General features: G+C 46.1%; 1 protein-coding gene across 3 annotated transcripts in view; it reads right to left on the minus strand.

Annotated features, from left to right (window-relative positions):
- Positions 1-4,762: 4,762 nt before the first annotated feature.
- BEAN1 (brain expressed, associated with NEDD4, 1) overlaps positions 4,763-13,945 on the minus strand; it is a 36,576-nt gene continuing 27,393 nt past the window's right edge. For all 3 annotated transcript variants that reach the window (XM_018566453.1, XM_018566451.1, XM_018566452.1), the window contains one exon: positions 4,763-5,088. In XM_018566453.1, the coding sequence (XP_018421955.1) occupies positions 4,785-5,088 (304 nt within the window). In that variant the 3' untranslated portion in view covers positions 4,763-4,784. The remainder of the gene's footprint in view (positions 5,089-13,945) is intronic.

A 13,945-nucleotide genomic window follows, 5' to 3' on the forward strand; every position in this document is an offset into this window, starting at 1 on the left:
TGGGACTGTCTTGTCACATCCAGGACTCGCAGGCTACAAAAGAAGTTTCCCATGAGCCACATGTGGCCTGTGAACTGCCAGTTCACTAATCTGTACAACCAAAGACAATTACCTCTTACTATACAATATTCCTTAGTGAATAGAAACTCTGCCACACTTTCATTCAGTGGGTATTCTGAATTATTATTATAACAATAAACTGGAAGTAATATTAAATGAGACAAACCTTTTCTTTTTAAGTTATTTGTTCTGTTCTACAGCTGTGTAAATGCTCCCTCTAGTGGCCATCTGTATATCAAGCATGCTGTATACAAAAATGTTCATTTCAATATATTATACTATACGATATGTAGATACAATAGCCACAAAGGATATAAAATCACCTTGTGTGCACAAAATCTCTCTGCAAATCTAGAAATTACTTTGTAAAAGTGGCAAGCTTTGTGTATTTCTTCTGGATCTGTGCAGTAATCCAGTGTAAAACCTCTGTGGAGGAGCTTTCTGTAATAAAGACTGGTCACTGCTGCTCTCTCACCTTCTGTAGGGTTACTGTTTTTTTCTCCGCCCAGAGGCGTAACTAGAAATCACAGGGCCCCAGAGCAAAAATTTTTATGTGGCCCTGTGATTTCTAGTTACACCCCTTGCAGAGCCCACCTGAGATCCCACACAGCCCACCTGAGAGTGACTCTTTATGGTAGGCTCTGCAGGGTTCCAGGTGGGCTGGTCACACCCCTTACCTGTCAGCCCCGATACGCTGTCCGCCGCCTCCTCCTCCTCCACGTTCGCTGGTGGGCCCCGCCTCCTCCATCACCAGGCCCTGCCTCCTACATCACCGGACCCCTCCTCCTCCGCTGCCGACCCCGGGCCCCACCTCCTCCTCCACTGCTAGGTCCAGCCTCCTTTTTCGGCGCAGCTGGCTGTCACTGACTCAGCAGCGGCTGTGGAGGGGAACGAGCCGCTGCACAGATCAAAGAGAGTGATGTGAACAGCGGCGCATTCCTCTTCACAGCCGCCAGTGACAGCCAGCAGCATGAGATGCCATAGCGACCCACACGGCATCAGGGGATGTCCTGGCCGGGCCCCCCTGTGCCCCAGGCCCCATAGCGGCCGTCTGGGTTGCTATTGCGATTGTTACGCCACTGTCCCCGCCTCCTCCTCTAGACCGCCTGTAGTGGGTTGAGCCTCCTGAGCCCCTCCTACAGCACAGTGGTGATGTCACCATACTTTTACAAGGTAATATCCTGGTATGCAAAGGCATTTTGTGCACACAAAAGGAATGTTTTGTGCTCTAAGTTATGTTTAAAGGAGTTCTATAGTCCCAGCATATACTCTCCTGTTATAGCATCAGCATTGTAACAGGAATACATACTAGAGTTGGTTTTGATAATACAATCAAAGCATTTAGTGAGTGCTGCCTTCTGTCTGTCCATCGCTTTGAACAACTTCCTGGATTCCCGGTGTGCTTTGCATCTCTTTCCTTGATGCTTTATGTGATACAATCTCGATTTATTAAGACTACATATCCAATGGTGCATTGCTTCCAGCAAGCAATGATAATGTTACATTGTTCAGACATTGATTTGTAGTTCAAAAGGCAGGCTCGGTGAGAGCGGTGACACAAGATAAGTGCATATTCACAGGGCTGAGTGACATTGTGTCAGAGCATTGAGGAAGTACATCCTTTGGGCATCTTTAATAAGTAAGTTTACAAACTTTTAGATGGATTTGGTATTAGGAGAGGGATAGAACTTCTGGAAATCCAATATGGAAATACAGACTTTCAGGTTTGACTAGAAATGCACCGATACCGGTACTAGTATCGGAATCGGTGCCAATACAGAGCATTTGGGTGAGTACTCGTACTCGGCCAAATGCTCTGATGCCTTCCCTGATACCAGAACTTCCGCTCAGAGGGAGATTTACTCTGACTGGCAGTGCCGAAACAGAACATGGAGCCGGCTTCCCGGCCAATTAGGAAGCCGGGTGGCAGGTACTGACACACCGCCCGGCTTCCTAATTGCCCAGGAAGCCGACTCCATGCTAGCGGAAGTCCCGGTATCGCTACTCGGTATCGGCTAGTACCAGAAGATAAATATCTGTACTCGATACAAAACAAACAATATCGGTGCGTCCCTAGTTTTGACCAAAGATACCCTTTAAAATTTCACATACACAAATATAGAAAAGACATTTGAAGAGTGAAGTCAATCTAGCATTTTATTGCTGTATTCATTTCCATAGATTATATTGTGGGAGACATTGCTACGACTGGTAGACATCATAGAAAATCTATTGCAATTATTGCTAGATAGAAACTAATTGCACTTCTTCTTCTGAACAGTGAAATCCTCGGTGAGACACAAACATACATAGGACTTGTAGTTCCACAGCAGCTGGAGTGCTGAGGATACCTACCCCTGACCTAACACAACCAAACACTGGTTATACAGGTTTCTAAAAGTTTGTGAAGGCAAAATATTGTGACATCTGTAACTTGCTCAGGGCTCTCGCGATCAGGGCAGTGTCTTTTTCTCAGATGTTTCTAAAATCTATATTTACATGTCAGTTATTTCCTGCTGGACCTGTTACTGACAATGACACTGCATAAGACAGGGGTAGGCAACCTCAGCACTCCTGCTGTGGTGAGACTACAAATGCCGTCATGCATCTAAGTCTAATGCCTGTGGCTGTCAGAGTCTTGCAATGCCTCATAAGACTTGTAGTCCCACAACAGCTGGAGGGCCATGGTTCCTTACCCCAGTTCTAGCTTTAAATTATGTGCGACCTGTTCGTTTTGTGTTTAGAACATTTTTGGTGAAGGTAAAACACTAACATAAAAGGTCGATGACCATCATTGGTCAATGGCCATCACTGACCTTCTATAGCCACATGGCCATATTTGTTCTTTGACAATGACTTATTATGGCCGTGTGGCCATAAAAACTCAATGGACATCATTGGTTAATGACCATCACTGACCTTATATGGCCACATGGCCATATTTGTTCCATGTCAATGGTCTAATATGGCCATGTGGCCATAAAAGGTAAATGGTTATCATTGGTTAATGACCATCATGACCTTATATGGCCACATGGCCATATTTGTTCCATGACAATGGTCTAATATGTCCATGTAGCCATAAAAGGTCAATGGATAGCATTGGTTAATGACCATTATGACCTTATATGGCCACATGGCCATATTTGTTCCATGACAATTGCCTAATAAGGCCATGTGGCCATAAAAGGTCAATGGATATAATTGGTTAATGACCATCATGACCTTATATGGCCATATTTGTTCCATGGAAACGGTCTAATATGGCCAAGTGGCCATAAAAGGTCAATAGACATCAGTGGTTATTGATCATCATGACCTTATATGGCCACATGGCTATATTTGTTCCATGACAATGGCCTAATAAGGCCATGTGGCCATAAACGGTCAATGGATAGCATTGGTTAATGACCATCATGACCTTATATGGCCACATGGCCATACTTGTTCCATGACAATTGCCTAATATGGCTATTAGGCCATAAAATGTCAATATACATAATTGGTCAATGGCCATTATTGACCTTACATGGCTACATGCTCATATTTGGTTATGACATAGATCTAGTAAGGCTATACGAATAGATTTTTGTATCATGGACCGCCCTGTGAAAGGTGGCACAAAATTTATGATGACCCTTTAAATAGTTGTCCTCCCATAACAATCTTCTTGGCAAGATTTGGCTACAATAGTGCTAGGTATTATTTTTTTTCTAGGAGGGGACAAAAGCAGTGAGGGAATTATGATAAAAACGAAAGAAGGACATACAAACCACATGCAAATAGTGCCCCAGTTGGGAATCAAACTTGATCACAGTACTGCAAACCTTCAAGCCATAAGTTGCCTGACACACCACTAAACCACAATTGCGGCCATTACTTTAGTTTGGGACAGAATGGGGAAGAGTTAAAACCTTTATTAGGTTTTCAATGCTCTCTCTCTGGCACTTGGGGAGATTTCCCCTCACTTCACGTGTGACAAAAAGTGAGCAAAATCTCTCCAATGGAGGCATAAATATTGTGGGGAGCCGTGAGATTCTCTGTTAAGTTTTAACGGCTGTTTGGGAGATCTCACTTCCTGTGTGGTCACCAGTAGGGATGAGCTTGGATTTGGACTGTACTAGAGTTTGTCCGATCCTGGAAGGAAGCTGTTAGCACCAGCTCAATCAACTGTGGTTGGGGCATTCCCAGCTGGACGTAAACACGGGATATTGTTAACATCATTGACCTTTTATGGCCACATGACCTTACTAGGTCAATGTCATTAACCAAATATGGTCATGTGGTCATATAAGGTCAATGATGGCCAATGACCAATTATAGCCATTGCCTTTTTATGACCACATGGCCATATTAGGTCAATGTCATTGAACAAATATGGCAGTGTGTCCGTATAAGGTCAATGATGGTCACTGACCTTTTATGGACACATGGCCATATTCGGTCATTGTCAATGAGCAAAGATGGCCTTTGTTTATGTGCAGCTGAAGGGTCGAGAATGCCCTGGCCACAGCTGATTGGGCCCACATTAACAACTTTTTTCTGGGTTTGGACGAACTAAAATTTGGACTGAACCCGAGCTTATCCGTAGTCACCAAAGAACGAAGTCAGGTGAAATCTCCCCAACGGGAAAACAGATGACAGTTAAAACTGGACAGAGGACCTTACCTTACCCATCCCCATTCTAATCAGAACAATAAAAAAAACTTCGGCTGGAGCTGAACCTATGAAGCAAGAGTGGTCGATGATGCCATGCTTTTTTGGATGTCCATTGGTATAATAGGCAGGTGTTGGCTTGTCTTGCTTGTGGTTCTACTTGGTGAAACATCATGGAGGTCAGCAGCAGACAATGAAGGGGTGATCAGGTCATTTTCCGTGTTGTCAAGAGATCTCAGAGCAATCTCTTCAGTGTTGTCACTGAGTGCCAGTTCACGTGGAAGCTGTTGCGGGTCTTCCAAGGAGTAAGGAGGAGGCTCGTCAGTGGGCAGGTATGATCCTGAAGTTCCTGGTCCCACGCATTCATCATAGCTAGAGAAAGACAGACATCAATGTTACCAACATAGGGAGAAAGGCTTTTTTTCCTCATATGGAACATTTTCCATCAAAGGTACGCTTCTCTTTGAGGACCCTTCCCCATAAAGAAAAAAAAAATACTTACCTTACACCGTGCCTTCTGGTTGCTTCCTGTAGGCATTGGTGATATCACTGGGCTGTACCTAGGGATCATGGGAATCCAAGATGTCACGAGAAGATGCTCCAGCACTGTGTAGCAGTGTATTCTGGAAGGATTTGGGATTTACTGCTTCCCCAAGACCCAATGAGAAGGACCACTGACTTATTGGGAAGGAATTAAATTTTTATAATTTTTCTTCAGATATTTTATAACTTTATTGCTTTCCCTTAGTGTTTTTACATGGGACAATGGGGGAGGGCTGAAAGATAAGTGGACCTTGTATATTCATGCTAGGTGTACTACAATGTGAGTTTGTACTTTGCCCATGCATGGTAAAGGAACAGGCTCAGCTTATGTTCCCCCTCCTCTGCTTATACTTCCCTTCTCTTCACCCCCCCTCCACTCTAATCAGCTAAGTGAAAAGTCCCTGCGTAAGCTGCAATCCAAGCTGGGCGGAGCTTACGCAAGGCTAGAGGCCCTTCCTCGGCCCCCCAATGCGACAGTATCAGTCTGTACTCATGTTTACTTTGTGTCTGGTAGTTACTACCACCCTTTAAACCCTGAAGGGGGTTCTCTCTGGCCCCTAAAACGCATCAGCTTTGAGATAAGGTCTTGGAATAAATCTGTATCTGGGCGAATAATTTTCGGTGTGACGCTTCAATCTCAAATCATGTCATGTGACAGTACTCAGGCCTGGTAATTGGCTAATAAGCACTGAATCAATTGAGGAAGCAGAGAGTCACATGGACACTCTCCATACCCAAAAGTACCAGTTACTTCACTTCCTAAAGGTCCCCACACACCTTACGATAATCGCACGATAATCGCGGGAAATCCCGCGATCGTACGATTATCGTAAGGTGTGTGGAAGCCGTGCGACCTCTACTACTGTAAGGTCGCACAACTTTAAACTTACGAACATGTTTCAAAACCCGCCGAGCATCGTACGATGTTTGGTGGGTGTGTAGCATGTTCGTAAGATAAAAGCCGGGCGGGCCAGTGTGCGAAAGTGCACACTGCCCGTTCGGCATTGCGGTCATCGGAAGCCTGCCCCTCAGGGGGCGTGGCTTGCGATCATCGCAAGTACGATATGCCTCTGCAACATAGGCAGATCGTACGTTTTTTTAAGTACCTTACAACCATCGCAAGACAAAAGTCTTGCGATGGTTGTAAGGTGTGTGCCCAGCCTTACTTTGTGTGAACATGGAGGTGGCCAATGTACTAGATCAGGGGCAGGCAACCTCGGCCCTCCAGGTATTGTGGAACTACAAGTCCCATAAGGCATTGCAAGACAGACATTTACAGGCATGACTCCCAGAGGCAAAGGCATGTTGGGATTAGTAGTTAAAGCACAGCTATTTGCCCACAGTTGATCTATGGATAGCCTTCTTCTCCTTAGCCGCACAAGGTCGTCTAAATCTTGGGTGGTGGGGGAACAACCTTGGCCCTCTGAAATTATAAATGCTGCCTGTAGCTGTCAGAGTCTTGCAATGCCTCATTGGATTGTAGTTCCATAACAGCCGGAGTGCCTAGGTCACCTACCCCTAATCTAGCGCAATGGCCGCTGCCATTCTACGCCATTGTCTTCCCGCTCACAATTATTTTTAAGCGGCTCTGTCTGCATCCCGGAGCAGATGGACGGTAAATTCAGATCTGCGAGGAATCTGAAAGCAATTACAATGTTGTGAGTCTGAAATATGCTGCCGGATAATACGGAGAGATGATTACTTCATGGCAGCAGATGCTCCATAGATCCTGCAAAACAAATAAAGACTCCTCTCCACCGGGAATAACTCTCTGCTGAATACACAACAGATCACATTAAACTGATAGAGTGCCGGCGATTTCCCAATCTCAGACAAGAGACTCCAAGGGGGGGGCGCCAGACCGGCTAATTTTGAAGCTGCAAATATGGCGTGCTTCTGGGGGCGGAATGCTCTCTAAAGCACAAAAACTATCATTTAAATACATTCCTCAATAGCCACAGAGGATATAAATCCACTTTGTGTGCACCAAATGCCTTTGCAAAACCAGATATTGCCTTAAAGTAGCAGTGACATCATCACTGGGCTGTACGTAGCATGTGCAGAGACAGCAGGCTCCACCCACTACAGAAAACTACAGTAGGGGGGGGCGAACACGGCCAGTCTCCCTGCAGAAGGAGTGAGCAGAGCTGTGGGAAGGATCCAGATGGCTCCACCCACTACAGCAGGGGTGGGCAATTCTGACCCTTAAGCTGTTGTGGAACTACAAGTCCCATGAGGCATTGCAAGACTCTGACAGTCATGGACACGACTCCCAGAGGCAGGGGCATTATGGGATTTGTAGTTAAAGCACAGCTGGAGGGTCGGAGTTGCCCACCCCTGCACCACAGGCTGCCTGCAGAAAACTACAGGAGGGGGCAGAGACAAGACCGGTCTCCCTGCACAAGGAGAGAGAGAGCAGCAGTGACCGGACTTTATTACAGGAGGGGGTGGAGACAAGACCAGTCACCCCGCACAAGACGAGAGAGCAGCAGTGACCGGTGCTTATTACAGGAGGGGCAGACACAAGACCAGCCACCTTGAATAAGGTGAGAGAGCAGCAGTGACCGGTCTTTATTACAGGAGGGGGTGGAGACAAGACCAGTCACCCTGCACAAGACGAGAGAGCAGCAGTGAGCGGTCTTTATAACAGGAGGGACAGAGACAAGACCAGTCATCCTGCACAAGGTTAGAGAGCAGCAGTGACCGGTCTTTATTACAGGAAGTGTCACACTGGATTACTGCGCAGATCTGGAAGAAATACACAAAGCTCACCAAGATGTCAGTAAGAATACATATGACTTGTATTTAGACAATATTTGCTTTAAAATAAACCTGACCTGACCACCTTGTAGTGGCTGCAAAGTACTCATGCTACTCTTCAAGTCAATCCCTATAGTCCCATGCAGCCCCTTTGGACCCCAATTCCAGGCTATATATATACAGGTGAAACTCGAATAATTAGAATATCGTGCAAAAGTCATTGCAGTAAGTGCTGCAAAAGGGGCCCAAACCAAGTACTGAGTACATATGCATGCTTGTACTTTTCAGAGGTCCGATATTGTTCTATGTGCAATCCTTGTTTTATTGATTGCATGTAATAATCTACTTTTTTGAGGTTGTGGATTTGGGGTTCTTGGGGTTTTTATGAGCTGTAAGCCATAATCATCAAATATATAGGCACTTTTCCATCATTAAATAGCTATTTCATGCAAAAAAGAATCATGACCCCCGTCCTATGCAGTATTTATGTTTTTGAAGTTGCTATTTTGAAGAGAAAATGATCATGAAATAAAAATAAAATACCAAACCGAATAACTGACATCTTAGTAAACTGGCCCTATTGCAATTAGGACCTGGCTTCCTGATTGGCCGGGAAGCCGTCTCTACGCTCCCTCGTGATCAGGTGACGAGGCATCATGAAGCCGGCTTTCTGACCAATCAGGAAGCCGGGGGGCGGGTAAAAACTCGCCATCCGGCTTCCTGATTGGCCAACTTCCCGACCAATCAGGAAGCTAGGCGGAGTGTCATTACACGCTGCCCGACTTCCTGATTGTCCGGGAAGCCGGCTCCATGCCCCCTCGTCACCAAGTGGCGAGGGAGCATGGAGCCAGCTTCCCAGTCAACCAGGAAGCCTAGCAGCATGTATTGACTTGCTGCCCGGCTTCTTGATACCAGAAGCTCAGGTATCGGGCTAGGTATCGAAGCATTTGGGTGAGTACGAGTGCTCGCCCAAATACTCTGTATCGGCACAGATACTGATACTAGTATCCGTGCATCCCGATAAAGTAGTACTCTGGGGACTCCGATGTAAAGAAATGATCAGGGGACTTCGATGTAAGGAGGTACTCTGGGGACTCTGCTGTAAAGAAGTACTCTGAGGACTCTCATGTAAGGAGGTACTCTGGGTACTCTCATGTAAGGAGGCAATCTGGGGACTCTCATGTAAGGAAGTACTCTGGGGACTCTCATGTAAGGAGGTACTCTGGGGACTCTCATGTAAGGAGGTACTCTCATGTAAGGAGGCAATCTGGGGACTCTCATGTAAGGAGGCAATCTGGGGACTCTCATGTAAGGAAGTACTCTGGGGACTCTCATGTAAGGAGGTACTCTGATGACTCTGACGTAAGGGGGGCTCTGGGGACTCTGATGTAAGAAGGTACTCTGAGGACTCTGATGTAAGGAAGTACCTGGGGTACTCTGATGTAAAGTGGGACTCTAGGGACTCTGATGGAAGGAGTTACTCTGAGAGCTCTGATTTAAAGGTGGACTCTGATGTAAAGACATACTCTGGGACTCTGATGTAAGAAGGTACTCTGGGACTCTGATGTAAAGCAATACCCTGGGGACTCTGATGTAAGGAGGCACTCTGAGGACTCTCATATAAAGAGGTACTCTGGGGACTCTCATGTAAGGAGGTACTCAGAGTACTCTGACGTAAGGGGGGTTCTGGGGACTCTGATGTAAGGCGGTACTCTGAGGACTCTGATGTAAGGGGTGCTCTGGGGTCTCCTGATGTAAGGAGGCAATCTGGGGTCTCTGATGTAAGGAGGTACTCTGAGGACTCTCATGTAAGGAGGCAATCTGGGGACTCTCATGTAAGGAAGTACTCTGGGGACTCTCATGTAAGGAGGTACTCTGATGACTCTGACGTAAGGGGGGCTCTGGGGACTCTGATGTAAGAAGGTACTCTGAGGACCCTGATGTAAGGAAGTACCCTGGGTACTCTGATGTAAAGGGGGACTCTAGGGACTCTGATGGAAGGAGCTACTCTGAGAGCTCTGATTTAAAGGTGGACTCTGATGTAAAGACATACTCTGGGACTCTGATGTAAGAAGGTACTCTGGGACTCTGATGTGAGGAGGTACTCTGGGACTCAGATGTAAGGAGGTACTCTGGGGTCTCTGATGTAAGAAGGTACTCTGAGGACTCTGATTTAAAGGGGTACTCTGGGTACGCATATATAAGGAAGTACTCCAGTGACTCTGATGTAAGGAGGTACTCTGAGGACTCTGATTTAAAGGGGGACTCTGAGGACTTTGATGTAAAGAAGTACTCTGGGGACTCTAATGTAAGAGGTACTCTGGGGACCCTGATGTAAGGGGAGTCTCTGATGCGAGTTTGACTTGCATGTTTGAGTTAAAGGAGAACTATGGGGTCAGTGTTTTTCCCCATAGTTCTCCTTAGGGTAACGGGAGGACACAAACTAGCGTCCTCCCGTTACCCTAAGCTCAGTATACCGCGAGCTACAACTCGCGGTATACTGAGACGCCGCAGCCGGAGCGGATCCCGACGTAGATGACGGGATCCGCCCAGCTGCGTGAGTGACAGCTGGCTCTGCCTATCTAGAGGCAGAGCCAGCTGTACCCGCCCCCTCCCCCGTCCGTTCCGCCAGTCAGCGCTGGCAGATCGTAGCGGGGAGAGGGGAATCCAGCCCCTCCCCCTGTCACGGCAGAGAGCCGTGACAGGATCGAGAGGCGAGCGAACCCGGTATGTGTTCGCTCACCTCCCGATCTACTGAGCCGACCTGTGACAGTCTCATTGTCACAGGTCGGCTAGAACTATGAGGTGAGTGGAAATCACTCATCTCATAGTTCTCCTTTAATATTATGGTAAACATGGGTTTCAGATTTTTGGAAAGGGGCACAATTTCAGTGCTCACCATAGGCTCTATTTTCTGTAGATACGCCTCTGAAGAAGTGTGTTCCAGCAACTCAAGCAGATGTGCTCCGGGATTCCCAGATTACAGACAAAAGGGAGAACTGGTACACCACAGCAATTTTTGGATAAAAAATGCAACTACTCAGCAGGTTGGATGTGTTCCCTGGATGCACCTCTGTCAATTCCAGTTTTGACTGGAGTGTACCATTAAGTTAACATCACCGTAGCCCCAATCCCTCTTAGGAACCAATCTCGCTGACATTCGGTTAATGTCACCATCCTACCCGGCGATCAAAACAGTCCATCTATTAAATCCTGCCACTACTTAATTTAAACTAAATTCACCGTGAAGGGCAGCAAGAAGTCTTTTGTCTGCGCCTCTAATCTTCCCCTCTCCATTTCACATCAAATAAAGCAGATGAGAGCTATGATATCAACCACACGGGTATTTCATTCATTCTCCTAATAAGACTTATTAGCATGATGGCCATTTATCCCGCCTGTCAACAGTGATTTACGTAAATGGTCCCTTCACTGTCTCACTGAGCGAAAAAAGTGAATGCAGTATTTATTCCAAATCTAATTTGAAACATAGTAAAATAAAAAATGAACAAACTCAGTGGCCAGCAAATTGAGTCGGAGTTAAGTCAATTAAATGATTAGCGCCTTAGAGCCTACCACCGATCAATGTCTTATTGTGAAGACACGTTTTCGGCGCAGTCTAAGGCTGCAGCGGCTGGAAGGTGCCTGACAGTTATTGTGCTTATTTGATGTAACCTACAAAGAAAAATGCTAAGGCCGTGTTCACTTTATTGTATTGAATGTATCCATTTAGAATGAATGGCACCATAGCGCACCCTTGCAGGTAACGTGCAGTAATCGCCAGCACGCCGAAGCTTGGCCCCCGTCCCACCGAAGCTGCGCCCCCCCATCCCGACAAAGCTCCGTTCGCATCCAGCCGAAGCCCCGCCCCCATCTCGGTAACCAAGCTGTGTGGGGAGGAGACAGGGAGGACCCTCCCTCACTTGCTCATCACTGGTGAGTCACTGCTGAGGCATCCAGATCGATGGCCTCAGTGTTTTTTTGTTTTTTTTTTGTTGATTGGACAGCTTGGACCAATGGGGTTTTGCCATTGGTCCAAGCCATCCACAGAGCTCACGCCTCTAACACAGAGTAGAGGCTGTTTGCAGCTCTTGCCTCACTATGTTAGGTTACACAAGCAGTGGGGAAGCCCGCTGCTGTGTAACCTAACTTAGCTGTCAAAAGCCGGATACAGCGCCACCCGTAATTAACAGGCAGCGCTCCATCCATGACAGGTTACACAGTGGGGAGGCTTTCCCTGCTCTGTAACCTGATAGAAGTCGATCTGAATGGAGAAAAAGCTGTCAGCTTCAGACTTGAAGCTGACAGCTTTTTCCTCTATAATACTAGGTGAGGCTCTGCCTCTCCTGACCGCACATCCCTCGTGTGGTGCAATTCATTCTAAATGGTACCTCAACCCACTTTACCAATGCAGGTGCCCCGCCAAAAATGGGGCAGCTCCATTTTCTGGGCCATTGAGGTGCATTGCCAGCCCATTCATTGGGGAACTCCAGGCAATACAAGAATTAACCCTTGCAGTGGAACTACCCCCTCACTGCAAGGGTTAAGTGCTTGTTTTGCTCTAGGGGCAAAAATGAAGTTATACTCACCCAATCCTACAATCTGGCCTGGCTGTGACATCGCTCCCTTCAGCCTATCAGAGATGGTAAGATACACTCACCTGATCCTCAATCCTGTGGCTGTGACTGCTTACCTCACTCACCCTCCGCTATGGCGATGGAATGTCGCTGGGAGTCCTCACATCTAATGCAGCTGCTCCTTAGGCCACCAGAGCCTAGAGATAAGAGGCTGCGGTGACCTGTCCAGCAGCCATGCAGAACCAAGGATCAGACGAGTGTATCTTCTTTATTTTAACCCCTAGGCCAAAATGAGCAGTTAACCATTGGAGTGCAGCGGTAGCCACACCGCAAGGGTTAATTTTTTAGCTTGCTGGAGTTCTTCTTTAAAGTCAAAATGTTTTTAAGCTATTTCAAGTGCTGATGAAATCTCTTACAACGGATGCTGCTCCTTGATGTTGAAAAGTTTTAGTTTTCTGCAAAATTATCTGTTTCCCTGAGCACTGGCCCTGATATCCTATTTAAGGGTGGCACCTTTTCCCTTGTAGGGTCCTATGGAGACACCTTTGTGTGTGCTAGTGAGCTGTGTATGTCTACACTCCTCCTTCTTCCCTCCTCACTCCCTTCTCCAAGCTGCTTTGGGCACCATGAGAGGTATGTATTTAGTTTCTTCCTGGCAGGTCCATGTTTTATTCTCTTGAATTTTGGGACAGAGTTGCAGGAAGATCTGTCACTTTGCCCATTCAGGTTGTAAAATAAAACCTCTTTTGTCTCCATAAATCGAACTCTCGTCTTGGAAACACATTTTAACCCCTTCGTGACTGACGACGTACAGTGTACGTCGCCAGCATCGGGGCTGTTTAACCCTTTCGCTGCCAAGCCTTCCGGAACATTTTTCAAATCAGCTGGCCAAGCCATTTTTGAATTTTCTGCAATTTTTTCCTATTGATTTGATTTTCAACTGCTGCGTTGCTAGCGTTTGTAAAAGACCCCCCAAACCATATATTTTCTGAAAGCGCAGGCCCGGTAGAATAAAAAGATGGTGATACTAAATTTGTAGGCCCTGCGATAATTGCGCAAATGTTTCTCAAATTAATATTAAACCGATAAAAATACACAATTCAATTGTTAAAACACACCAAAATCAGTATCCGTGCACAAAAAAAAATATTTTTTGACTAAATCTAAAAGATAAAACTGTATTGAGTTAATAAATAACAAATATTAGCAAATTTGTAATTGCGCCTTTTTGCGAAAAGGTAAAAAAATGAAGGTATGCAAAACTGTAAATAATCGACTTAAAAAAAAAAAAAAAAAATTGTTTTGGTGTTTGTGTTGTGATAAAATGATATATTTAATTGCAACACAAG

This window comes from Nanorana parkeri, unplaced genomic scaffold (assembly GCF_000935625.1).
Source record: "Nanorana parkeri isolate BGI_ZX_2015 unplaced genomic scaffold, ASM93562v1 scaffold950, whole genome shotgun sequence".
Lineage (NCBI taxonomy): Eukaryota > Metazoa > Chordata > Amphibia > Anura > Dicroglossidae > Nanorana > Nanorana parkeri.